The 25,422-nt window shown below is 36.3% G+C and overlaps 1 protein-coding gene across 1 annotated transcript in view; it reads right to left on the reverse strand.

Moving 5' to 3' along the window:
• Nucleotides 1–25,422, reverse strand: part of LRP1B (LDL receptor related protein 1B) — a 1,140,323-nt gene that overhangs the window by 171,639 nt on the left and 943,262 nt on the right. Inside the window, exons 49-55 of the mRNA XM_063429375.1 lie at nucleotides 25,132–25,281; nucleotides 22,748–22,870; nucleotides 16,820–16,939; nucleotides 14,831–14,959; nucleotides 7,151–7,273; nucleotides 2,962–3,102; nucleotides 1,068–1,255 (exon numbers count right to left, since the gene is read on the reverse strand). Of these exons, the coding sequence (XP_063285445.1) occupies nucleotides 1,068–1,255; nucleotides 2,962–3,102; nucleotides 7,151–7,273; nucleotides 14,831–14,959; nucleotides 16,820–16,939; nucleotides 22,748–22,870; nucleotides 25,132–25,281 (974 nt within the window). The remainder of the gene's footprint in view (nucleotides 1–1,067; nucleotides 1,256–2,961; nucleotides 3,103–7,150; nucleotides 7,274–14,830; nucleotides 14,960–16,819; nucleotides 16,940–22,747; nucleotides 22,871–25,131; nucleotides 25,282–25,422) is intronic.

A 25,422-nucleotide genomic window follows, 5' to 3' on the forward strand; every position in this document is an offset into this window, starting at 1 on the left:
CGAGTAACATAAAGACAAGAGATGATTATTTCATCAGCAAATAATGTTTTATTTAAAGGGACACTATAGTCACCTGAACAACTTTAGCTTAATGAAGCAGTTTTGGTGTATAGAACATGTTCCTGCAGCCTCACTGCTCAATCCTCGGCCATTTAGGAGTTAAATCCCTTTGTTTATGAACCCTAGTCACACCTCCCTGCATGTGACTTGCACAGCCTTCCATAAACACTTCCTGTAAAGAGAGCCCTATTTAGGCTTTCTTTATTGCAAGTTCTGTTTAATTAAGATTTTATGTTAATAGCTTGCTAGACCCTGCAAGAGCCTCCTGTATGTGATTAAAGTTCAATTTAGAGATTGAGATACAATTATTTAAGGTAAATTACATCTGTTTGAAAGTGAAACCAGTTTTTTTTTTCATGCAGGCTCTGTCAATCATAGCCAGGGGAGGTGTGGCTAGGGCTGCATAAACAGAAACAACGTTATTTAACTCCTAAATGACAGTGAATTGAGCAGTGAAATTGCAGGGGAATGATCTATACACTAAACAGCTTTATTTAGCTAAAGTAATTTAGGTGACTATAGTGTTCCTTTAAAGATTCCTGTTCATCTTAAAGGAAACTCTGTCTTTGAATACAATTTGCACTTGTAATAGAAGGCAGTTGACAAGTAAAATTAATGTTATACTCAGAGAGAAGTTAAAGGTAAAACAATATATTGCCATGTCTTGCTTCCACATACCGGTTTCATTAAAAAGGTTAAATATTGTTACCAACTCATTAAAATGATAAATTTGTCACTAACTATAATTTAGCTTAATCGGTACAATTAAAACCGATCTAGTATAATTAAATTGCAAACAGTATATCATTTGCAAGTAGCTAAAACAGTACTTGAGTTACTGTGTTTGCTGCACTCATCGACATCAAATATATTTTATGTTGCTACCATGAGTCCCTACTTAAACTAATGCAAAAAGAACAATGGCCTCATAGAAAACAAATTAATTTCATGAATAATTCATACGTACGTGTTCTTGCAACTCAACCTTATAAATATTGACTACTTACCTTGTATCCAACAGGGAGATCTTGACAATCTTGGGAACATCCACTGACTCTTTTGCTTAAACATTCATTTAAATTGCATTCCCTCTCATCAGATCCATCGCCGCAGTCATCGTTAGTGTCACAGAGAAATCTCTCTTGGATACACTTTCTGTTTTTACACATAAAAGAGGAATTGTTGCATGACTGTTCTGAAAAAGAAAAAAGAAATACAACAAACACCACTAGTCTTAAAAACAACTATACACAGATTATTATTCGGAATTATGCATGTGCATGACATGTAATGAAAATACATTATTATTAACATGGGAGGAAAATGATTTCCATTTTTTATTTGACATTTTCTGTAGCCCTATTAAACACACTGTATCTTCCTCGTCTAGGAAAATCAGTCAAACCAAATTGTTTTGAGTAAATTGTAATGCTGGAAAACAAACTGAGGATAAGACAAAGTATAAACTAATTACAAATTTGAAAAGCTTCCACTTGAATTTATTATATCTTAATGATCAAGCTTTTCAAAATCAGCCAATTTAGTCATGAAACAAAAGAAAGAATGTGATGTCTGAAATGAGCATAAGGAGATGTTTGGTATTCATTGACATGTAGAGAAAGCAATTTAAATTTCACTGCTTCTAGTGTCCTTTAATTCACTAGAATTCTGTTTTGAGCATTTCAGTACCAACGTAATGGGTAGGATTCACTTAGACACAATAAAACTGTTTACATATATAGTCTGTTAAAAAAAGAGGAAAAAAAACCTTTTCATCATTTATTTTGGGATGGATATTATCTTACCCAGAGTAAGGAAAGGTAGGTATAGATAGCTTGATGTCTACAAAATCACTGTTCCCTTTAACCATGTTCATGCTAACTTTCTATGAAACACCCAAGTTTGCACTGAGTGTCTTTTGCTTGTAGGTGGATTGCAGGCTGTTGTTTAAATCTTTTTTTCTGAGCTAGCACTGGTGTACTCATAGAGTTGTGAAAATAAACACTTCACATGATGTAGTAGTGTGACTGCTAAACTTGACTCTGCAGATGTTAGTGAACAAAGATCTAACATGTCAAGGATAGAATTCGGAGATGTGGGTAGATGTGCTCTGTTTTTCCTGTTTGTCGAGGATTTGATACACTAGAAATGTGTTACATACAGTAAAGGTCAGCTCACAGACAAACAGTGACACATCATACAACCTGCACATTAGGTGGCAGTTATATATGCTGGGATGTTTATTTTTAATTCTTTCAAATTTAGTTTAAAAAAATGATGCGTTTAAATCTATGGCATCGCTACAGGGGGCAGGCAATTCCTCTTGTGGACATTTTTGTGTGCCTTCCCTGAATATTTTTGCATGGACGATATTTGGATGAGTTGAACCACCGCATGGATGGCTATCGGACTTCCCAAATCATATTTTCCACTGTGTATAAGTCTTCTTCCCTTACAGGTAAAAGTGAGAATTAAAATACAATATATATTACACATCTGGATTCAATCAGTCTGCGCTAGGCTAAGCCCAGGCTAGAATAATAGACTAAAAGTAAAGGACGGCTGAGAGGTGTTTGAGTTTGTGAACATTGCTTACATATATATAACCCTGCATGAAAATACTGTAGGACATTCTAAGAACTGAAAGAAGATGGACAAGTCAAATGCTTAATAAAGACTTCTTTTAAACTCGAGATGGCCAAATGGTTCACACCCAGTTGTATAACTACACATCCCACAGTGCTTTTCCACTCTTAATGCTGGCAAGGTATATCGGGAGTTATAACAGCTGAGGTCCTATTTAAAGCCATCTTTAAAAATAATTAAATTGTAACACAATAGTAGAGCTATCTTGCCAAGTATATATGCCTGTTCAGAAAAGAGCAAGGTAACATTCCGAACCTGCGCTCAAGCAATGTTTGTTCAGCGGTGCTTCGTCCGAGTGATCGGGGCAATCAAAGTCTCCATCACATTGCCACTGAAAATTCAATAAACATCTTCCATCAGCACAGATAAATTCATCAGGAGCACACTGGCGATAGCCTAAAACAAAGAGATGGTATAGATAAAATAGGAAACAATGCTTAATGAAATGCCAAGGGATGGTTTTAATTGTTTTACCATGGATTTAGTGGAAGATGCTCTTCCATCAAATCACTATCACTTTAATTGTTTAGTTTTGACACTAATTTGTTTTTAATTGCATTTATCACAATAAGTTTGCATAATATTACATATACTCACAATGCTCATACAAACAGATTGTTTAAATACACTTCAGCTTATTTAGCACTAGCACTATTTTATTTATCTCGAACGTTGGAATTAGTGTAGGACCCACCGATATTGGGGTACTGTGAAGTCATGGTGGGCTTAACACGATATAGCCATGTGGTGGAACTGATTCCCCATATTTGTTTCCTGAGCTAGGTGAATTTAAGTATCCTTATAGACTTAAGAAATTTATTTCTATGTGTGCGTTGCTCCTTAATCTGTATTATGTATACATTTTTGTCACTATGGCAACACCATTCCTGCAAGATGCATGTTTCGGTTGTGCTCCGAAATGACTTTTGTCTTTACTAAATAAGACTTACTTACTTACTTGCTTTAGCTTACCCCATTCCCATAACATAACCATACTTTGTAGTTCACAAGCATTGGCTATAGTGATAATGTTAGTTACTGTCCTCTCCCAAGCTTTTACTCTACTGAGGCCACAGCAGCCACTCACACTTATCTTCATAGCTACAAGCTATTTCCCTTCTCTTCAGCTCAACACCATTTTTCTGATCTCTTACGTTTAGTTATTAGCCACTCATTCTTACTCATTCTCACATTGAGGCTGAATCATGTTTTCTCGTAGGCAGCAAGAAAGGGAAAGGAGATAGGCACAGTCAGTGTGTTGGAAGGGGGTATAACAGAAATGTTCAATTTGATGTGGACTGAAGGAGGAGACTATGGAAAGAAGTATTTTATTGGGCTCCCTCCCCTGGTTTTCAAACTCAAATATACCGAGTACAGTTGAATGTCACTGATATCAGACTGAATGTTTTTATAAAATTACCTTAACATGTGGAATGTTCTGTATCACATAAATAGTTCACAGCCTCCCATCAATTACTGGTAAACAGTGTTCAAGAGAAACACTTTATTTTTCCAAATAAAATTATTTCTGTCTTTAGGCTATGTTGTCGTCATAACATATTTTTTAAAAAGAACAAGAAATATGACAAGAAATCTTCTGACAATGTGCAAGAAAATAAACCCAAATGAGCAGTGATATACTTGAGCATTCATTGCACTCATGCAGTGAGTTTATTTAAAAATGTGGAGGAGAAATGGAGAGCACAGGGCAGCATTTTCTATGGTCCTAGTGGAAAAATGAAAACTGCTCTAAGAAAGAAAAAAGACCCAAAACAAAACTTTGTACATTAAATGTCTGTTAGTTTGTGCTTTATTCAATTGCTTTTAATCCCAGTTGTGACTGTTCAACTTTTATGTTGTGTAGCATTTTGTTCAATTTTCCAAGTAAAAGACATACAATATATAACGTAATTAGTGGAAAATAGGACTCCATTTTTTTTACCCCAAAATGTGGGGTCAAGAACTGCCTACATTCTATCTTCTAAAGGTCACCTGGCTCAATGTCCAGGTGTCTGGCAGATTGACCGGCAGGAAAGACTGCACAGATTCCCCTCTTTCCACCTGTCACTCCAAATAGTGTGCCTTTGCAGACTTCGGTAGAGAATCTTCTTTATCCTCTTCCCAGTCTGACAGGAAGCTGCTTGCTGGGAGCAGTGAACAGCATCCTGTCAGACCAGATAGAGGGTAAAATACATCCTCCACCATGATCAACGAGGCCATGCTACAGGAGGTCAGATGCACAATTGGGTGGTGAGGCTATAGAGGTCTAAGTTACACAAGAAACACAAGGGGTTCATGTGACACAAGCAACATAAGGAGGTTCAAGTGACACAAGAGGGGGTGCAAGGGGGAAGGGACACTAAAGGGGTTGAGACATTAAAGGGGGTGAGAGATATTTACACTTAAGAGATGTAAGATATTCAAGTGTTGTTTTTTCTTCTACATGTTTAGTTAAACTATATGGGTATGTCTCCATATTCCAGTGTGTCTTATATTCCAAAAATATGGAACATGTTATTACAAGCAATATTGGTGTCAGGTCTCAGGTCTGATTATGTTCAGAAATTGATCTCTCAATTTTCTCTCAAGATTTTTACACATTCAAATATATTTTTGCACATCATTTACGAATTTCAAGGCAGATGTTGGAAAAAGTATTTCAGTGGAATGCAGCTTTGTTACGGGAAAACACTTAAACAAGTCAAAATCTTCTTTAGCCTCTTGTTTATTTTCTACACGGTGCAAAGGATGTGGTAATGCAAATCACATGGCATTCAGTCAGAACAAAGCAATTCCTAATCTAGTAAAATATTTCACTTTCCTATATATTCTTTAAACACGAGTACATAAGTGTCACAAAACTATTACGATTGCACTTGGGATATTAAGCATCTGGATATGACGTCAGTGTTAAAAGTTACATTTGGTTTTGCCAAGATAAAACCCTTGGATGCTAAGCATCCGGGTATGACATCCAGTTAATTAACAAATGTAATGTCACCTTGCCGAAATTCAGCTGTTACAAGATGAATCAAATACATACTATTACATAGAATGGAAGCAAGTAAAACTAAACGGTTTCTATTAATCACAGCTATGAGAGATTGCATTTCTTTAATTAACCCAGAATGCCTTGCTGAATATACAAATGAACACAGACAACAGGCACCCTTAGAAATTGAGTGCTGTTTAAAATACAGCTTTTTTTACACCAATCATGGATTGTCATTTGAAAGGACCAATCACTGATGACAACCGTATACTGCACAGAAACATTAGCCTCCTGTACCTCCCAAAAATCAAGTCTGCAGAATCACTAAAATCTTTGGTATTGAACACATTGAATATCCAAATGTTTTCTGTTTTGTTGTTTTTTTTTCTATTTTTAAAATTAATTTTTTATATAATTTTTGTTTCTTATTATTACATTTTCCCCCAGAAGGAAGTTTTCAGAAAAATGAGGAAATACACAATAAAAGAGGTGAAACTATTCCTATTAGGAGAAAATGTGAAATCTCGTCTATCTCTACTTAATTCTACATGCTAGAGCATGAATTGCAATTGTATAGGTTACATCTGAGTGACATAGTAAGTCAAATATTTACAGAGTACATTGTAAATTATATTTGTACATTTATGTATTAGTTACATGTATATTTATTTTAATATATAAAAAGAAAATAGGAAAGTCCCTACCTTAAATAATCCTAAGGGGAAACAAAGGGGAATAGGACAGGTAGAAAGAGGAGTGGTAGTGTACCAACCAGAAATAAACACAAAAAAATCAGATGCTTGCTAAAATAAAGGAGTTATCTGACAAGTATCCCGACTGGAGGTAAAAAATCCCCACATCCAAATCTCATAGAAAGGGATCCTAGGTAGTAGAGATAACTAAAAAGTAAAGCTAATATACAGAGGTAAAAAAGCCTCTATAGGGAGACACTAAAGAGTCCCAGAACTTATGCCTTGACAGGAACCCCTGTAGAGAGTAAACTGTCCCTAAGTACCTCGGCACTGTGAAAAAGCCACTAATTTTTTTTGTGTTTATTTCTGGTTGGCACACTACCACTCCTCTTTCTACCTGTCCTATTCCCCTTTGTTTCCCCTTAGGATTATTAAAGGTAGGGACTTTCCTGTTTTCTTTTTGTATTACTCTCCAATTTACAGACTTTTTTAGTCCTATTTCTCATCTTTCTATATTATATTTGAGGGTTATTCCCTATTCTGGGAGAGTAATTTTAGGGCTCTTTGGCACTTATTCATCGGTCAATGTTATGACCTCTGATTCAGAGCCATTAGTATCTTTCTTATTTTAATATATATCTATATATTTCTATCTATCTATATGTAAACATATATATATACACATTTATTTAAATTGTATACTTATTTTTGCACCGTGAAAATTATTAATTTTTTTAAACTATATACTAATATTACTTGCCACATTCCAAAGATTCATCGGAACCATCCCCACAGTCGTCATCGTGATCACACACAAACTGCTTAGGAATGCAGACTTTGTTGTTGCACATAAAAGTATTTTCATCACAGGTAGTAACATGAGCTGAAAAATATATGAAGAAATAAAATTAAAGCACAACCACAAATCTGATTTATGATTTCCTCATTGAAATGTTCCAACTATTAATACACTATATATGTTCAGTGCATGTAATGTTTCCTGTTAAATGTGTAAAGAAAAAATGAACATGCTATTTTCCAATGTGAGAGGATTTGCCTGTGACCCTATACAATACAAAGAGTAACTGATAATAGAGCAGTAAATATCATCCATTGCAATCACCTTTTTATTGAAATATATTTCAAAAGAAGTTAACCTTCCTTTAAAAATCTATTCATGTACCACTTTTTAAGGTGGTTTTTTTTTTTTTTTTTCTGGCTGGCCAGAACAGACTGAATATACACATTATTGGTGGGATGCAAAAAGTTATAACCATGTTACTTTGATATCTGACATCAGATGAGGAAGTTATACCTCCTTCTCTGCCTGTCCAAATTTTTGTAAGGTTTGTGCCTACAATGTGCACATGCTGTACAAAACCCCTACATTCTTTAACCCCTTAAGGACACATGATGGAAATGCTCCGTCATACTGGCCTTTTACTTCTGAAGCTCTGCCTTCAGGGGTAAAGGTTACTGTGATGGAGCCTGGAGCATTGCGGTCCACAATCAAAAATGGAATGACATTTTCAAAGAAGCTGATAGCAATCACAGTGCAGCTCCTATCAGCTCATCAATTCTATCTATCAGCGCATATTTTGATTCATTATCTATATAAAAGATTAGAAAACTGTGACACTTCCAACCTTGAGTCTCCATTTTAATGAGTTTTCACAGCCATTTACCTGCAGTTTCCAAACTCTTTAGAGTTCAGGTAAACCATGATTTCGCAAATACCTTTATTCCTGTTAGTGTGCTACATTTGATTTAAATATATATAATTTCCATAAACAACGTCTACGTACGTATGAATAAATTCATTGTAACACCTTTAGTAATTTTAACATATGCAGGTTTATTCACTAAAGTGAGTATTCCAAGTGAATACTAAGTGCATTTCAAACTTAAGGTCAATATAACGGGAGTGGACAAATTCTTTAAGTCAGCTATGCTTTCAGTTTGGCTACTGGGCCTTAAATCCAAAATGATCTTAAAATTCTTACTTTAGTAGATAACTCTAATGCTGTTCACTATAAAAATACAGTGCAGTAAGGAAGGAAATGGTGAAGAACATTTTTATAACAGTGTCAGTTGGGTTTAGGTTGCTTGACTAGTTGAGTCACTTAAAATATATATAATTTTCTCAAATAAGAAAGATTTCAGCTTTTCCTGTCAGAAGGATCATTGCTCGGTTTCTTTGAGGCAGAAAGCTTTTAGTGTGACTGTACTAAGTGGAATTCTCTGTTAGTATGGCCATCTTTTTTGATTAATCCTTCACAACGTAGCCGTTAAAGATCTGTAATTTTTAATTTTATTCCCTGTGTTATTTAAGTTATTCTATCGCTGAAGTCACGAAGAATTTATCATCCTCTCAAGTCATATTTCTAATACATCATACTGATCTCCCGCTGGTGTACAACACAAGTAATATCTTGTAGACATCCATGAGAGACCAGAGACAGATACCTGCTCTAGAAGCAATTTTCCAATTTGATTCATGCTGAGTCTTAAATATACAACCCATCACATATCTGTAGATGGTTTCGATATGTAGTGGCAATCCTGTATCTGATGATAATTTTGACAATTCTTTTTATTTATGTTTCAGAAGCTTTAATCTTGTTGTCAGTACTAGCTGGATGTTCCAGATCATTACTGTTACTCATTTATCATCTGACAATAAAATAGTTAAGAACGTTGAGAAGTATGCCACCTGTAAAATGATTAAATAGAGTACATGCTCTACTTGTTGTAGTAAGTTCAAATGCCTTCCTTAGGAATATTTGTGTGTTAAGAAGAAACTGAAATAAACACATACTTCATATTGATTCATTGTGTTGAAGATAAGCCTTCCAGTTAGTTCAAACTGTACCCACATTATGTTTCTTGTCTATCTTTTTAGCATGATACATTACTTGTTAGAATATTTTTTTATTCACTTCTGTTTATAATTTGTTAATATATTTATACACCATAAAATATATTTATAAATTAAGAGAATTACAATCAATGTAAAGAATATGGGACAGACTGTGTAAAAAATAATATTTGAAAATAAATATACCAGGACACATCTGTCGCCAGCTAGCAGGAAGGCTGGATGCTGTGGTCGGCTAGCAGACTAGCTGGTTGCTGTGGCAGCATGCTGTGGCTGGATGTCAGGCCTCTTACTTCCCACAGCCCCTTGGTGCATTGGTTTCTCCCCCAATCTCGTTGTGTGTCTCTTTTCCCCCTTCCCTCCTCTTTGTGTCTCTTTTTCACCTTCCCCTATTTTTCTCTTCCTTCAGCCCTTATGTGTGCCTGTTTGTCCTCCCCAGCCCTTCTGTGTGCATATTTGTCCCCCTTTGTGAGTCTCTTCATGCCCACCAACCCTCTCGGTGTCTTTGTCCCCCAGCCCTTCTGTGTGTTTCTTTGTGCCCCTCAGTGTGTTTCTTTGTACCCTCCATGTGTCTCATTTCCCACAGCCCCTCTACGTGTCTCATTCCTCCTCTCCATGTGTCCCATTGCCCCAGCCCCTCCTTTTGTCTCATTCACAACCATCCCCTCCATGTGTCTCATTCCCCCTCAGTCCCTCCATGTGTCTCATCCCCGATCAGACCCTCCATGTGTCTCAATAACCCTCCCCCCCTAGCCCCTCCATGTGCCTCATTTCCCATCTGAGACCCTCCTCCGGTCACCCTGTGAATGTGCTGTGTGCCACCCTGAAGGTAGGCCAGGCCTAACCATTGACACCTGCCGTAATGAGTGACACCCAGGTCAGACCCCCCACCCCCACCCCTTAATATACAACTGGATTTTATACGTCCTGCAAAAGACTAGAATGCACAAAAAGTGTTTAATTCAATGTTGCCCATGATTATGCTCTCTAGATCTCAGATAACAGAAAAATGTTCATTGCAACCCAAACAATATCTTGACTAATAATTGACTAATTCAATTAAAAGCAAAAGATGAAAAGGTAAACATAGTGTAAGTTAGATAGTAATATATGTTAACTTAGATTTAAATCAGCCCTTAGAGACTCTATTGCCATTCTGCTAAAATAATAAATAAAAAAAAATGGAGAATAAAGTTGTCACATTCAAAAGAAAAAAACTGTGTTTCAATGACATTTCCTGGATTTCATAAGAAATCAATCGATAGTGGCATGGATAAAATGCATTGAATAAAACATGTTAAACCCCACACTACTTTTTTAGAATATATTAGTTTAAAATTCTGTCTGCCTTAAAGTCCATAAATATTTAAAGCAATGAGAAGTATGGATGTATTAGTACTGTATTTTAACCCTTTTAATCTAATAATGCTCTATGTAGTTAGACTAAATTAAGCTGTGAAATTTATGCACACTTCATTAGCTAACTATAAAAGATATCTAACTATATTATTCTACGTTATGGGGCACCAAAAGCCATTCCCTTGAATCTTGAAGGAGTGAAGACATTTCAACTTCCCATTTCCATCCAGGCTATTGAATTGTGCAAGCATTCACTGAGTGATTTAGGAGAAACTTATTGTCTCTCTTGTATTGACTAGAAAGAATGCAACTCTGAGGAGAGGAGCAATAATTTTTTTTTTTATTAGGTTTCATTAGGTTCCAGTGGATCAAACCAAAGGTTTGTATCTGTACTACTACATTATGCTACAGTGGTTATGGTGCTTGGAGTGTCATTGTGGGCTAGAGTTAGTGGGTATTTTTTGTATATACCTTCCTTGAGTCTGCCAATTTAAATAGGATGTCTGTTTGTGCTCTAAGAATATCCCTTTCATTTCATATTTAATTGCTGTTATGCATATTACATGCATACAATTTAAAGAGATAGAAAGAGAGATATTTATAGAAGGGAATATAAAATATAAAATTCCCCCATTCAGTGAGTAATACAAGGAATTCACAAATATTTATATATCAGTATGCTATGTATATAATGCACGTAAAGCACTTTGAATGAGGAAAATAAGACTCTAAACTGTAAAAACTCCATTCTTGCAGAGAATTTGAGAACGGCAAAATAGATTTGCTGAGATAACACAACATATGTCATGCAAGAATTGGTAGAAAATAGAATTCTAATATAATGTAATTTATTTTGTAAGAATCCGAGCTAAACTTGAAGAAATTATCTCAACTAAAATATCTTATATTTGAACTTTACAGCGACAATTAAAGTAGTAGAAAGGTGATGAAAAGAATTTCAAAGACTTTGAGTTGTAGTTGGGTGGTGACATCTCTTGTATATCATTGATAGAAGTAATAACTGAACAAATGCTATTGACCTTTTCTCATTTTGCAGTATATTGTAATATGTCAAGAGGTGTTCAGAAGGGCAGACTTAGAACATACCTTGGTTAAGGAATGCATTTTTCTTCAGATAATATAGTTCTCTTTTTGCAAGTTTTGATGTGGTTTTGTCATTTCATGATTAACAGTTATTTAAATTGTTAATAAAACTCTTAAATACCAAACATCTCTTCTTGCAGAAATAAATCAATTTGCTACTTATTTTAAATTATTATTATGACATTTAGATAGTGTTTAAACTGTATATCCTCTCTCTTGTTGTTTATCACTATAGTTAACTATTTACACAAATGTAATAGTTTTACATTTTCCAAATACAATTATAAACAATAAATTTAAAAAAATGATCAACCAAAAATCTTTAGGTCATGGGGGAGGGCTATAAACATGTTAAAACTATTATTTTCTTTTTTTGTTTTTCTGATTTTGTTTAGATAATTTTTATATATAGTTTCAGCAGTGATTTTCCAGAAAACTTTTTTGTATCAAAATATTTAAAATATTGGACTCAAAAAAAGATAAAACATAAATTAAACAGCATTGTATATATTAACACAAAATGTACTTACTTCCTTGCCATATTAGTTACAGATTTAATTTTTTCAATTTAAACTAACGTTACAATTTTTCCATATAATGCATCATTTTTGTTCTTAAACAGGGTACTTTGCTAAGCAAACATATTGGAGGAATTCCATATCAATACTGCAAGACATTTTCACAGCATGGCACTGCCAGTGCATGGTACATGACCATTATGTTCCTTATTATGCTCATTAGGGCGGACACTCCACTTCCGCATGCAGAAGTGTATGTTTATAATGCAGCCACTTGGAGTATGTCATGTGACAGTGATCTGGGGATATGCCAATCCTTTGCTACAGTGTATTTAAAGGGACAACTATAGGGTCAAGGACACAAACATGTATTCCTGACCCGATATTGTTAAAACTACCATCTAGACCACCTGACCTCCCTTGCCTCCCTAAATATAGTAAAATCGTATTTGTTTTCAAGTCTCTAGCTGCTGCCTCTGCCCCTGAACTGCTTGCTTGCCTGATATCATCAGAATTGAGTCTGTGAGCCAATCACAATGCTTTCCCTTAGGATTGACTGAGACTGTCAAGGAGACAGATCAGGGCAGAGCCAGCACAGCCCTGGCCAATTAGCATCTCCTCAAAGAGATCCATTGAGTCAATGCATATCTAAGAGGAAAGTTCAGTGTCTGCATTCAGAGGGTGGAGACACTGAATGCCAGTCACACTGTGCAGCACCATCCCAAGAAGCACCTCTAGTGGCCAGCTGAGGAATGGCCAGTGGAGTTATCCCTAGGCTTTAATGTAAACATTGCATTTTCTCTGTAAAGAAAGTGTTTGCTGCAAAAAGGCTGAATGGAATGATTCTACTCACCAGAACAAAAGCAATAAGCTGTAGTTGTTCTGGTGTCTATAGTGTCCCTTTAAGAAGATTCATCTCTATCATTAACATTATTTTTTTTTACACTATGTATGTACCAATGTTTTGTGTATATTGCTAATAAACTATGTCAAGATAACTCTCCACGTGTATGTAGATTTCTCTCCTCCATCCTGTTAAAAGTTTATTTCAAGCCCTATAACCACTGCAACCCACTGTAGTGGTTAAAATACCAGGAGTAAACTGTACATATTTCCCTTTAATGGGACACACATGGGGAGCCTCAGAGGCCGGATGCCAATGCTGCCACCATTCATTGGCTGAGTGTCAGTAGTCTGCTCTAAGCCAATCAATGCAATTCCTGTCTATAGGAATATGCACAGTATTGACATAATCTAGTGACTAGTGATGCCCCAATGCCAGAGATGGTTTTAAAGGGAAATGCTGAAAATACGGACTCCAAGCACCATCACCACTTTAAATCAAAAGTGGTCATATTGCTTGGAGTAACCCTTTAATTATATAATTGATTATTGTAGCTCGTAATGTCTGTTTATATTGAATATATTGTAGCAGTGATGACAGCATGAGCAAATAATATAATTTCTACCAAAAAAAAAGAAAGAAAGCTTTTAGATAGCAAAAATGTAAAAAAAAAACATGAAAAAGTTTAACATAACAGTGCCTTTGAATGTAATTGTTTGTTGTTCCATTAGGAGTGACATTATGAGTGCTGTCTGATATTTTTCCTGTGCATTTTATTATGACTACAGCTGGGAAACCGGAGACTCATGTGTCATATTGACATCCTGAGCCTAATGGTTGTCTGAACTGATAGATCTGCTTCTTTAAAGAATTGCACATTCAGGTTCTGCTTATCAAAGAATCCCAACAAGACCATCAGTCTTAAGAAAAAAAAATGTAGAGATATCGTGAAAAGCTTTAATGTTTATAGCACGAGCCACACAGAATTTTTTCATGTATAGTTATCAGCTTTGATCTTTTATTACGGATTTTGACAATGTGAGCCTCAATGCTTAGAAGATAAAAAATGCTTTGGATGGATTTATGCTGCTGCTGGAGATGATATTATATGTTCTCTTTATAAAATCCCAAAATTGACTGGCATAATCCAGCAGGAGAAAAAGTAAGAATTCTGGGTTCAACATTATTTAAAGATGCGTATTCAAACTGTTTTGCATTTTACAATCAACTAATTTTTAATTATTCTTCTATCCCTTTTTAATTCTTTCAGATAAGACAGCGCATGCATTACAGATCACCTAATTATGTACTGATCACTTGTTTTGACGTTATTCATTATTACTTTTGTTTCCTATAATCACAGTAGCGACTTATTGGTGTTCTGCTTTTTTCTTCACAGTATTTTGTAAGAGAATAGTTTAACATTTTACAAACTAGATGTGATCTGGATGTTATGTATACAAACATACAAATGGTGTCTATTAGTCTGTCTGTTAGTTAGTCGAATTACCAATCTTATCTATCACATATTCCATAAAAAATGTTTTTTGCTTTTTTTTTTCCGATATCATGATATATAACACAGCAACCTTTCAACTCTTTTGTGTCTTTGTCAAGCAGAGATGGAGATCATAACTGTGCTGGGTTATGTACGATGGTGAATGGAAAAAAAAATCAATGTATGCAGATTTGATTTCTATTTATTCTTAGAAACACAGCAAGTAAAATTAAGCTTACCACAGCCTGCAGTTGAAAGTTCATCACTTCCATTTGGGCAATCTCTTTCTCCATCACAAAGCCAGTGTGGTGGAACGCAGGCATGGGAACCTGGACAGCTAAACATCTCAGCAGCACAGGTCACAGAACCTAAAATTTGAGAAGACCAATCAACTTGTTTAACTTTACCTTTCATTAGTTGAGTGTTATCTACATGTATTTTTCACATTGTGTCTTGGTTGATAGCTCAATTCAGCGCTCTCTAGGGCAGTGTGGACTTTTGAGGGGTGGAATGGCATCTAGATCAGTCTCTTATGATAAAACCATAATCTGAAATGTACTGTATTTACACTTTTGTGGGGTGGTTTATATTGGCCACCAATGCTTTCTAGGCATGGAATCTCTTTCATCTTCCTTGTTGTATTATAATGAGGGCCAACATGTCAAGTCCCACACTTCTAAATAAGTATGAAAGTCGTTTGCCACTGCAAGTCTGAAGACTCCATGGCACACTGACCAGAGGTGAATTTATACCCAGCTAAATTTTCACTTGCCAATGGCTTGTTGATAGTGAAGATTTTGAGCCCTGATGATTTGTTATAATAACTCTTGGAGAAATCAAATAAAGCTTATCAAGAAGCCATCAGGATATTTAGGTATTCTAGAAAAGTGTAAATAGAAAGATTATTATATTATGTTTAGATGTGATGTAAGTTTGTTGTTCCATATCAGTATTGATTAGTATTTGTGAAGCAGTTACAAAACTTTCTGAAGCTCGGACATGAATTTTAATTGACTATGGCTGTTTCTTGGACAAGATTTTCTACATTTGTTAAGGAACTCAGGTGGATCTCCTATCATTTTGGAAACTTTTAATTTGTAATACTAATGATTCAAACACCATCCTTATGTCTAGTTCTAGAATTAGGGAATTGTATTTTTAGTTTTGGTGATTTAAACAACCAGTATCTAATTAATCAATAGTTAAACCAGTTTTTATGGTTAGAGAATACATGAGGGTATAAGAGGACAAATTAACATAAATTAAATGCTCTACACTGTCTTTTCATAGACAGTAAGATAAGCTTTTAAAAGAATGTTGCACAGCAATTCGGCACATTCTGACCAACATTTTATCGAGCAATGTTTGATGGACGGGAATGTTAATTGCTCTTTACACAAATACCTACTCTTTATGGTGTAATTATGATATATAACCCTTTGCTTTCCAATATGTTGTGCGCAATGTAACAGTGTTTGATTGAGTACTCATATGCACTCGATCTATATGTTCTGATGTTGACTTAAAGGTAATTGCTATTGCAATGCCGACAATGACTAATGTCTTGTCCAGAACTCAGCAATATATTTGAGCACTTCCCTCTTGTGTTCTAAAAATCCACATTTATGATGCAGTAAGTGTAGCCTAATATTGAGGACTGTCAAACAGATATCGTAATTCAACTATGGCCAGCAGCCAACTAATGGACAAATTTGCATAGCAATTCGGCACATTTTGACCAACATTTTGTCGAGTCATGTTTGATGGACGTGAATGTTGATTGCTCTTTACACAAATGCTTACTCTTTATGGTGTAATTATGATATATAAACCTTTGCTTTCCAATATGTTGTGTGCAATGTAACAGTGTTTGATCGAGTATTCATATGCACTCGATCTATATGTTCTGGCGTTGACTTAAAGGTAATTGCTATTGCAATGCCGACAATGACTAATGTCTTGTCCAGAACTCAGCAATATATTTAAGCACTTCCCTCTTGTGTTCTAAAAATCCACATTTATGATGCAGTAAGTGTAGCCTAATATTGAGGACTGTCAATCAGATATCTAAACTCAACTATGGCCAGCAGCCAACTAATGGACAAACTTATTTTTACAAGATAAATATTTAAAATTTTCATTAGAAATTAGATATTTCTACCAATTTGCATTATTTCTGTTTTAAGGGGAGACTTTTTATTTTCAACATGATTAAAAAACATACTTACTGCATATTTCATCACTTTCATCTGAGCCGTCTCCACAATCATCTTCGCCATCACACAGCCACTGTTTTGATATGCACTTATTTTTGGTGCATGCAAACTGACTCCAGGAACATGAGGTATCTAAAAAAAATGAAATGCAGATCTAACATTCAATCTCCATGTAGCATTTCCATTCTTTAGAAACTGCAGTAGGATATGTCATTACATCATTACCTTTTATACATTGTCAAGGATAAATGTTTTAAGAATCCTGGATTTCATTCTCTGAAGGAACTTGTCCTTAAATACAGTACATGTATAATATGGGAACTTTCGTTTTAACTCTGTTCAACTTTAGAATTTTTATTTTTATTTCACTGGACACAGATCTTAGTGTCTCTAAATGTTAAACTTTCCTGGTTTTCTTGAGTGTCCAACAAATAGTCATATAATAACTTCAATAATGCATTTTATTTTATATATTAGATTTCTTGTATATTGTTTAGTTTGGAAAATGTTAGCAATTTAATTTTGAAAGACCTTGATTTGAACAAATAATACTATACCCAGGACATACTTGAAAACAAGAGAAATCTCAATATATCTTTCCTGGTAAAATATTTTATAAATAAATAAATATTATTGTAGATAGGTCCGATCAGAAACAAAATCACATGTAGTTTGTTATCATATGACAGATGTAGAGACCCATTTACTAGTCAGTCGTTAGATGGAACAGTGGGCAAATTAAGAAGATGAACATGTTTTGATAAAATCCATATGCGGAATAATGATTATAGATGATGAAACATATCAAGAAAAAAATAGATGGGGAAACAATGCAAATTTGCAAAGGAAAAAAAACAATGGTATGAAAATGCCTATTTAGTAAAAAATAAATAAAAAATGGATTTTGCTCTGTAGTGATAGACCACACAAATATTTCACTTTGTAATCCTGAAAAAAAGCTAAAACATTTCAAAACATATTAAGGAAGTATTAACAAAATTAATCAGTTCTTACTCTTCTTTTTTTCTTCTGTGTAGTACTTTTAAAAGGTAAGCTGATAATGCGTGCAGTGATGTATGCAAAAAGTGTGCATCTGCATAATAGCACAAACTGTTTAGGAGCATGGGGTTGTAATAGAAATAATCACAAAATATACCTCTACGACTCACTGTATTGACTATGTTGCTTTGTGCATTTGAATTCAATACTCCAGTTAGGGTCAAAATTGAGTAGTTTGACAAAAAAACCTTACATAAAAAATACTAATTTAGGGGCGGAGCCAACTGAGCAACAGAGCGGACGCATCTTCTCGGAGCTCCGTCTCTGATTTACAGAAAATCGAGAATATATGGTGGAAATTGAGCCTAAAACCTTCCCACGCACCACCCTAACACGGGCTAATAGAACATGGGCAGGAAAACCAAAAAAAGCAAAAGCCGAAAAAAGCCCCCACGGGAGGGATATTGGTGAGATGCTTCGGCTCTCGCAACAGACCGCGTGGCCCAAAATGGCGCAGCACGACGACCTTTCATCATACTCATCGGGGGATTTCACCTCCGACATCCTGGAAGGGGCATCCTACAGGCCACCTCCAGATGCCAGACATGTACCCCCAAAATCCGGAGACCCGGTCACCGCAGAGCAAATTAAAATTATGCTGGCGGAACTCCGTAAAGACTTGGCGGCCGATATGGCCCACTATAGGAAGGCCGTCGAAGGCGCCACGGAGAAAATTATCCAGTTGGAGGCCAGCTCAAGCTCCCAGGACGCGAGGCTACAGGCACTCGAACAGACAACCACAGGCCTAGTCAAATGGCAAACCGCCACTAACAACAGGCTTGACACCATGGAGGACCAAAGAAGGCGGTGCAATCTGAAGCTGAGGGGGATACCGGAGTCTGTAGGCCTGGATGACTTACCTCACTACATTAGGCGCCTACTCGAAGCACTGCTACCGCCGAAGAGGGTGAAAGCTATGAAAATCGACGGCATGTTTCGGCTGCCGAAATCACCCCGAGCTCCAACAGCGGCAACGGCAGACCTCATACTGCGGTTCCAATCTCTGGCTGATAAGACCACGCTCGCGGCTGCACTGCGGGGCAAAACCCCTCTTAAGTTTGAAGGGACAACGTTGACGGCGTTCCCAGATCTGACCAGGACTACAATTGCCTGGCGAAAAGACCTGCAACCCCTCTTGCATCTTCTTCGTGCTAAAGACATCCCGTATAAATGGGGCACTCCTCGTGCGGTATCATTCACTCTCAATGGGAACATGTACAAGGCGCAAGACAAGCTGGAGCTGGAAACCCATCTACGAGCAACAGGTATCTTTCAAGAAGCACCGGCGCCCAGACGGAGTATGGCACACCTGAACCCAGACACTATCCGGGACTTTACCCCACGGAACCCCGCCAGGGCCTCCCCAGGTGGATCCCCCACCTGAGGTACCTCCGACAAGTCACCCAACAGGGACTTTTCTTATATTTCCATTCCACCATTCACACAGATGGACCATCTCATACAATCAGAGACTAAACACTCAGGAGGACTACTAACTTCTTTTAGCGGTTCTTACATTGTTTTTTCTAAGTTTATCTCTACTTTAATGTTTTTTAATGTTTCTCTAATGTTTCGTTTCCTTTGTGCTCTCTGTAATGCCCACACATGGAGACCCAACAATGCTGCTACCGTATAAACCGCAGCGCCTAGTGTCTAACACACCTAGAAGGGACAAACCTCCATGAACACACCAAGAATAACCACACAGGGCTGCAGCAGACCACCCAGCAGCGCCATCACTTAACCCGCATTACACTATGACACCCCTACCCCCCCCTGCCGACACACTGCGGACCACTCAGAGTACGAATCCCTCGAATAAAGGCAAGGGGGATGCCCTACAGGGCAGACACATAGAGGGCAACATCGTGAACACTTCACCCTCATTAAGGGCATTAACGTAACCTACATAGGCCTTCTCCTAGATCGAGTTCACCTCACATTATAAAATTGTGCTGTGATCTGTAAGCCATATAAGTTTTCAATGTTGATATGTTGATTATGTGCCGTTGTGGCCAAGAATGCATCACTGTTACTTTATTGCACGCAAAAATAAAGAATAAAAAAAAAATAATACTAATACTAACTGAACATTTTTGCTGAAACTAGGTGTATGCAGAGAAACATAACAATTTAACCCTGTGTGCATGACTATGACAAGAGTCTGGATACTTTTGTGGTAATAAAGCCAATTTTGACCCTAGAGTTCATTCTAAACCTATTATAATTATTATCACCATTTATATAGCACCAACAGATTCCACAGCGCTTTACAATATAAGAGGGGGGATTTAACTATAAATAGGACAATTACAAGAAAACTTACAGGAACGATAGGTTGAAGAGCACACTGCTCAAAGAAGCTTAAAGTCTGTAGGATTATCTAACCCTATCATTTTAAACCAAGCTGTGCTATGCTTTACCACCATCATGATCAAATCGAAAGTCAAACTAACCTAAATTAAATAGTAGGGGGTGGACAGATCACTTACCACTGTGCCACTGGCCATGTCCTCACCCATGGCAAGTGGGTGGGGTCTTTTAAGTAAACAAAATGGGGGAACATTCTAGTGTCTTCTTCCCACTGATTATTAAAAGAATGGGGGTATTTTTGTCCCCCCCACTCCAAATTTTGGGAGGTCTAAATAATCTAATACCTGTGAAAAAAAATGATTTATGCTAACATGAGATGGCTTCTTTCTTCTTAAATCTTTTCTTCTTCTGCCCAAAAAAGGCCAAATAAATCCAATTAATTCCTACTATAAAAAAAACTGCAAAAAATCTGTTGAAAAAATAAAACTGCACCACAAAAGAAATAAATCTTTGTTAACTCTGCAAAATCTGGACATTGTTAAGTAGTTTTAACAATGTCTACGGTATGTCATGATGCCTGTCTGTGATTACAGAAGTGATGTCTCTTCTGTGTTCTGATGCACACTCAGTCCTCCCATGTGGCGCTTTTTGATTATATGTACACACTTGTGAAATTATGGCCCTCTGTAACCAATCACAACCCAGTATAGTGTATATATACTTCCTGGTTGTCCTTGTTTTATTGCTCTGTCATGGTTTCTTTTTTCCGAGAGTGGATTGTAGTTTGTAATTACCTGTTTTAGTTTACTTTGGCTTGCCTGACTATCCTTGCTCTGTTATCCTGATCTTTTGTTTCTCGTTTCTGTGTACATCTGCCATACTTGATCTCGGCCTGTTTACGTTTATTCTGTCTCTTCTTGCAGACATTCTGACTAATATTCTAAGCATTTAAGTATTATAGGAGCTAAACCGGCCACTCTAAAGACTGGTACACATTCATACTTTATCTTTAACCTAGATTTGTGTGTTAGGATCAGGTCAGTATTGACAGTCTCAATTTTGCAGTGTGAATGACCATGTTCAGGACTAAAAGGTTTTGCGCCATATGATACTGGGCTATTAAGACTTCAGTGAATAACCTTGCATATTTTTGTATAACGTCTAAATTAGAATAAAAAAAATGTTCTCGTAGATAAGTTGCCGTAGACGTGTTGTAAGTGATATAAAATAATAATGGTTTATTAGGTAACACTCATTATTAATACTAGAAAAGCCTCAAAGTCAACTGGAACAAGTGAAACGATGTGCCATCTCTTTCAGGAACACCGAAAACAACAAAACAGAAAAGGAACTAGATGCCTATAAAAAAGTGAGATTGATGAATGAACCAAAGTAGTCACATTCCTGATTATCTCACACTACGAACAGTTATTCTGCTTAGACTATCAATAAGCGATTCAGTTTTTTTTCAACTTAATCTGTCAAAATATCTTATTATAAGTTTGCTCAGTAAAGGATTAAATAAATAAGTACATTCTAGTGTTTATGCATAAATGTGTTGAAAGGAGTTGTGCAATTTTAGAATAAGTGACATGCAGGGCAAGTCACTAAGTGACACACACAGCAGCCTCCCTGAGAGAACAAATACTAATAACCACATCTACGTCGTACCGTCTTATATCAGCAGCTTTGAACTAGTTCAACAAATGACAATTTAATGTTATATTTTCTACAAAATTCTTAAATTCATTGTTTCCTTAATTCCCTGCTAGGGGATTTCACTCACAGTAGACTTCTGGATACATAACTAATAGACTCAGCACAATTGAGTAATGTAATAATGGGAAATGCTCATTCTGTCTGGAAATGTAAAGCCTGACATAGTAAAGAAAGTAACAACACCAAATGGACTTGCTTGCTCGTTGACTTCTAAACTCCTGTTGACAAGTTATAGGGATGAATACGTGGCAGTATAATACAAAAATAATTCATAACATTCATAATATAAGGCAAAAATGATAACACCTGTCATTTTGCTATATACAAATTTACTGTGTCTCTTTACCACTAGAACAATATTCGTTGACTTTGTTGATTTTTTATATTAAAAGGACTCTAAACCCCAAAAACACTAGACCTTAATGTAGTGGCTCTGCGACAAAGAGTCAGTTCCTGTAGTGCGTGCAATGCATACACTGCCTTTTCTGTGTACACAGCCTTTTCATTGCTTATTAGGGACACCTGTACTTACGTGCACTGCTGCAAGATGCTCTTCCTGGCATGGTACTGCCATTTTTTGCAAGACCGACAATGCTTAGCATGAAGGTGCTTAATGCCCCCCATAACAATGCATTGATCCAATGCATCGCTATGAGGGGATCCTGACTGGCACATTGTTATGCATGCGCTCTAGTCCCCCAATATTTCCTTATGTAAAAGCATTGGATTGGCTGAGATGACCATCATTGGTGATATCACTCAGTCAGTGCAGAATGGTGGCAACGTAATGACTGGCACAGAAGGGAAGATTATAAATTTGTATAATTATGTGCACCTCTTCACACTTACCACAGTGTGATTCATCTGTTCCATCTTCACAGTCTTTTTGTCCATCACAAACCCAACTGTTTAAAATACATCTCCCACTACGACACCCAAAATAGTTTCCTTCACATTGGTTCTTAGTTTGTGCTATTGAAAAAATAGAAATTTAAATGACATAACTCCATAACACGGATTGCCTAAAATAACAATACTATTCTCTCCATTATGTGTACTGACCTTGATCACTGGCCTTCCAATTACACACTTTGCTAAAATAGTATCTAAGAATGACAATATTTCATGGGTTTTATTGTTTAATGAGATCACAAAGGACATCATTGAGCAGATTTCATTGTCTGTTAATCACATTGTCTTCAATATAGAATTCTGTTTTTGTTTCAAACCAAAAATATTATTCACGTTTTAAGTTTTTTAAATGAGATAAGTGGTACTTTTTTTTTTTTATTGTTAACTCATACACTACCAAAAACCTTTTATGTTAGCATAACATCTGTTTTAAACACATTATTTACAGCTAAATGTAGGGGTAAATTGGTATTTTGTGCATTGATTGCCGCTAAGAGAAACACACTATAAAGTCAATGTAATTTTACATAGTATAGCTGATCCCTTTCCCTGCAATATTTTATACATAGTCAGAGTTATCAGCACAGAATGATAAAACCATGTTTCTCACTACAAGTGTGATAAAAAGATATAAATGCAAATGGTCAGGTGCCCTGGTGCTTTGAGATATTTTTGATGGCATTCTTTGCACTTAATAATAAAAAGTGGCAACAGAATGTAAAAATACAATCTGTATTTAAGGTTAATATCCTCATAGAATAAATACAGGGAAATCATGTATTGCCAAAACACAATACTTTGAAAATGGTAACAGCAACTTGCATTAAACTCTGTGTTGCTTCCATTGATATAACAGTCTTCCTTCCCATATTTCCCTGCTCTGACTGTCGAAAAAAAGATTTTAAAATTTAGTTTGAGTTCGTTTCAGATATTCAGTTTAGTAAATAACCCTTGGGATTCACAAGTGTCACAAAATCGGCTATTGTTTTGAAAATGTGATTAATAAATGCATCGTTTTCTGTACTATTATTATTATTATTATTATAATATCTGTTTTAATCGTAAATACACATAACACCACAAGGGGCATCTAAAATAAAACAAAGTTATATTTCCAGCTTTCAGCAATACTAAAACAATGGCTACATCTTTAAAGGACCACTATAGTGCCAGGAAAACATACTTGTTTTCCTGGCACTCTAGTGCCCTGAGGGTGGCCCCACCCTCAGGGACCCCCTCCCACCAGGCTTTGGGGGGAGGAAGGGGTTAAACTTACCGCTTTCTCCAGCGCCTGGTGGGGAACTCTCCTCCTCCTCTCCTCCCTCTTCTTCCGGCACCGGCTGAATGCACATGTGCGGCAAGAGCCAGGCGCGCATTCAGCCAGTCCATAGGAAAGCATTCACAATGCTTTCCTATGGACGCTGGCATCTTCTCACTGTGAACAACACAGTGAGAAGCGTGGAAGCGCCTCTAGTGGCTGTCAATGAGACAGCCACTAGAGGCTGGATTAACACTATAATAAACATAGCAGTTTCTCTGAAACTGCTATGTTTTTTTAAAAAAAAAAGGGTTAAATCTAGCTGGACCTGGCACCCAGGCCACTTAATTAAGCTGAAGTGGTCTGGGTGCCTATAGTAGTCCTTTAATCTATTTTTTATTATGCATTTTTCCTTATATAACATTCTTTGCAGCCCCATTTGGTGGATGTTTCTTTTTATTGGGAAAGACTGCTCAATGTGTAATGATCCTGATCTTTAAATGTCCATGTGCTATCTTTAGGGTGTCATACACTAGAGCAGATTATGTGTAATGCTAGATTTGAAATGTGCACACAATTCCGTAATGACCAAAGACAGGAGCAATAGCATTAAAATATGAATTTCTGATTATCTCTGTAGTCCAAACATTTGCTAGCCATTCGGATTAAAATGAATTTCTGTTATGTGTCATATAAGCCCATTACCTATTCTAAATACATGTCCTATCCATACAGCAATGATAAAAATGACACTGCTGAGTTTATTTAAATGGATACTGTCAATACTAACTAGTTTTAGTCTAGCATAATGCGGCAATGTTTCCAAGATATTTATTTTAAGCATGTTAATTCTACCAAATCCCTAAAGGCTGAAAACAAATAGTCCAGACGCAGGTAAACCGATTAGCACAGCTTTAGAGTCTGTGTTTGAAAAGATGTTTGTATTAGAGAAAGTCTGTCAATGGCGTATCTTTCTAAATGCAGCAGTGTTTTTTTTTCCGTACCGTATTAGATAAAACCACAGCCAACTGGCTGTATCAATACAACAACATTCAGAAATTACCTGGGCATTTTAATTCATCTGTATAGTCCCCACAGTCATTTGCACCATCGCATATCCATTCTGGCAAAATGCATAGGGAAGTAGAATTGCATCTTATAAATCCAGCACTTTTGACGCCAAGTTTGTAGTAATGAGTGCAATCAGTGTTGTCTGGAGGGTAATTGAAACACAGAGTGTTATATCACAAACGATCATTAAATCAAGCTCTAAAGAAACATTGGATGGGAACATGTTTTAAAGTGGTTTAAACAGTATTAAGTGGACAAATGGTATATGGAAACCTAATTTTAA

Source organism: Pelobates fuscus, chromosome 8 (genome assembly GCF_036172605.1).
Source record: "Pelobates fuscus isolate aPelFus1 chromosome 8, aPelFus1.pri, whole genome shotgun sequence".
In the NCBI taxonomy this organism is placed as follows: domain Eukaryota; kingdom Metazoa; phylum Chordata; class Amphibia; order Anura; family Pelobatidae; genus Pelobates; species Pelobates fuscus.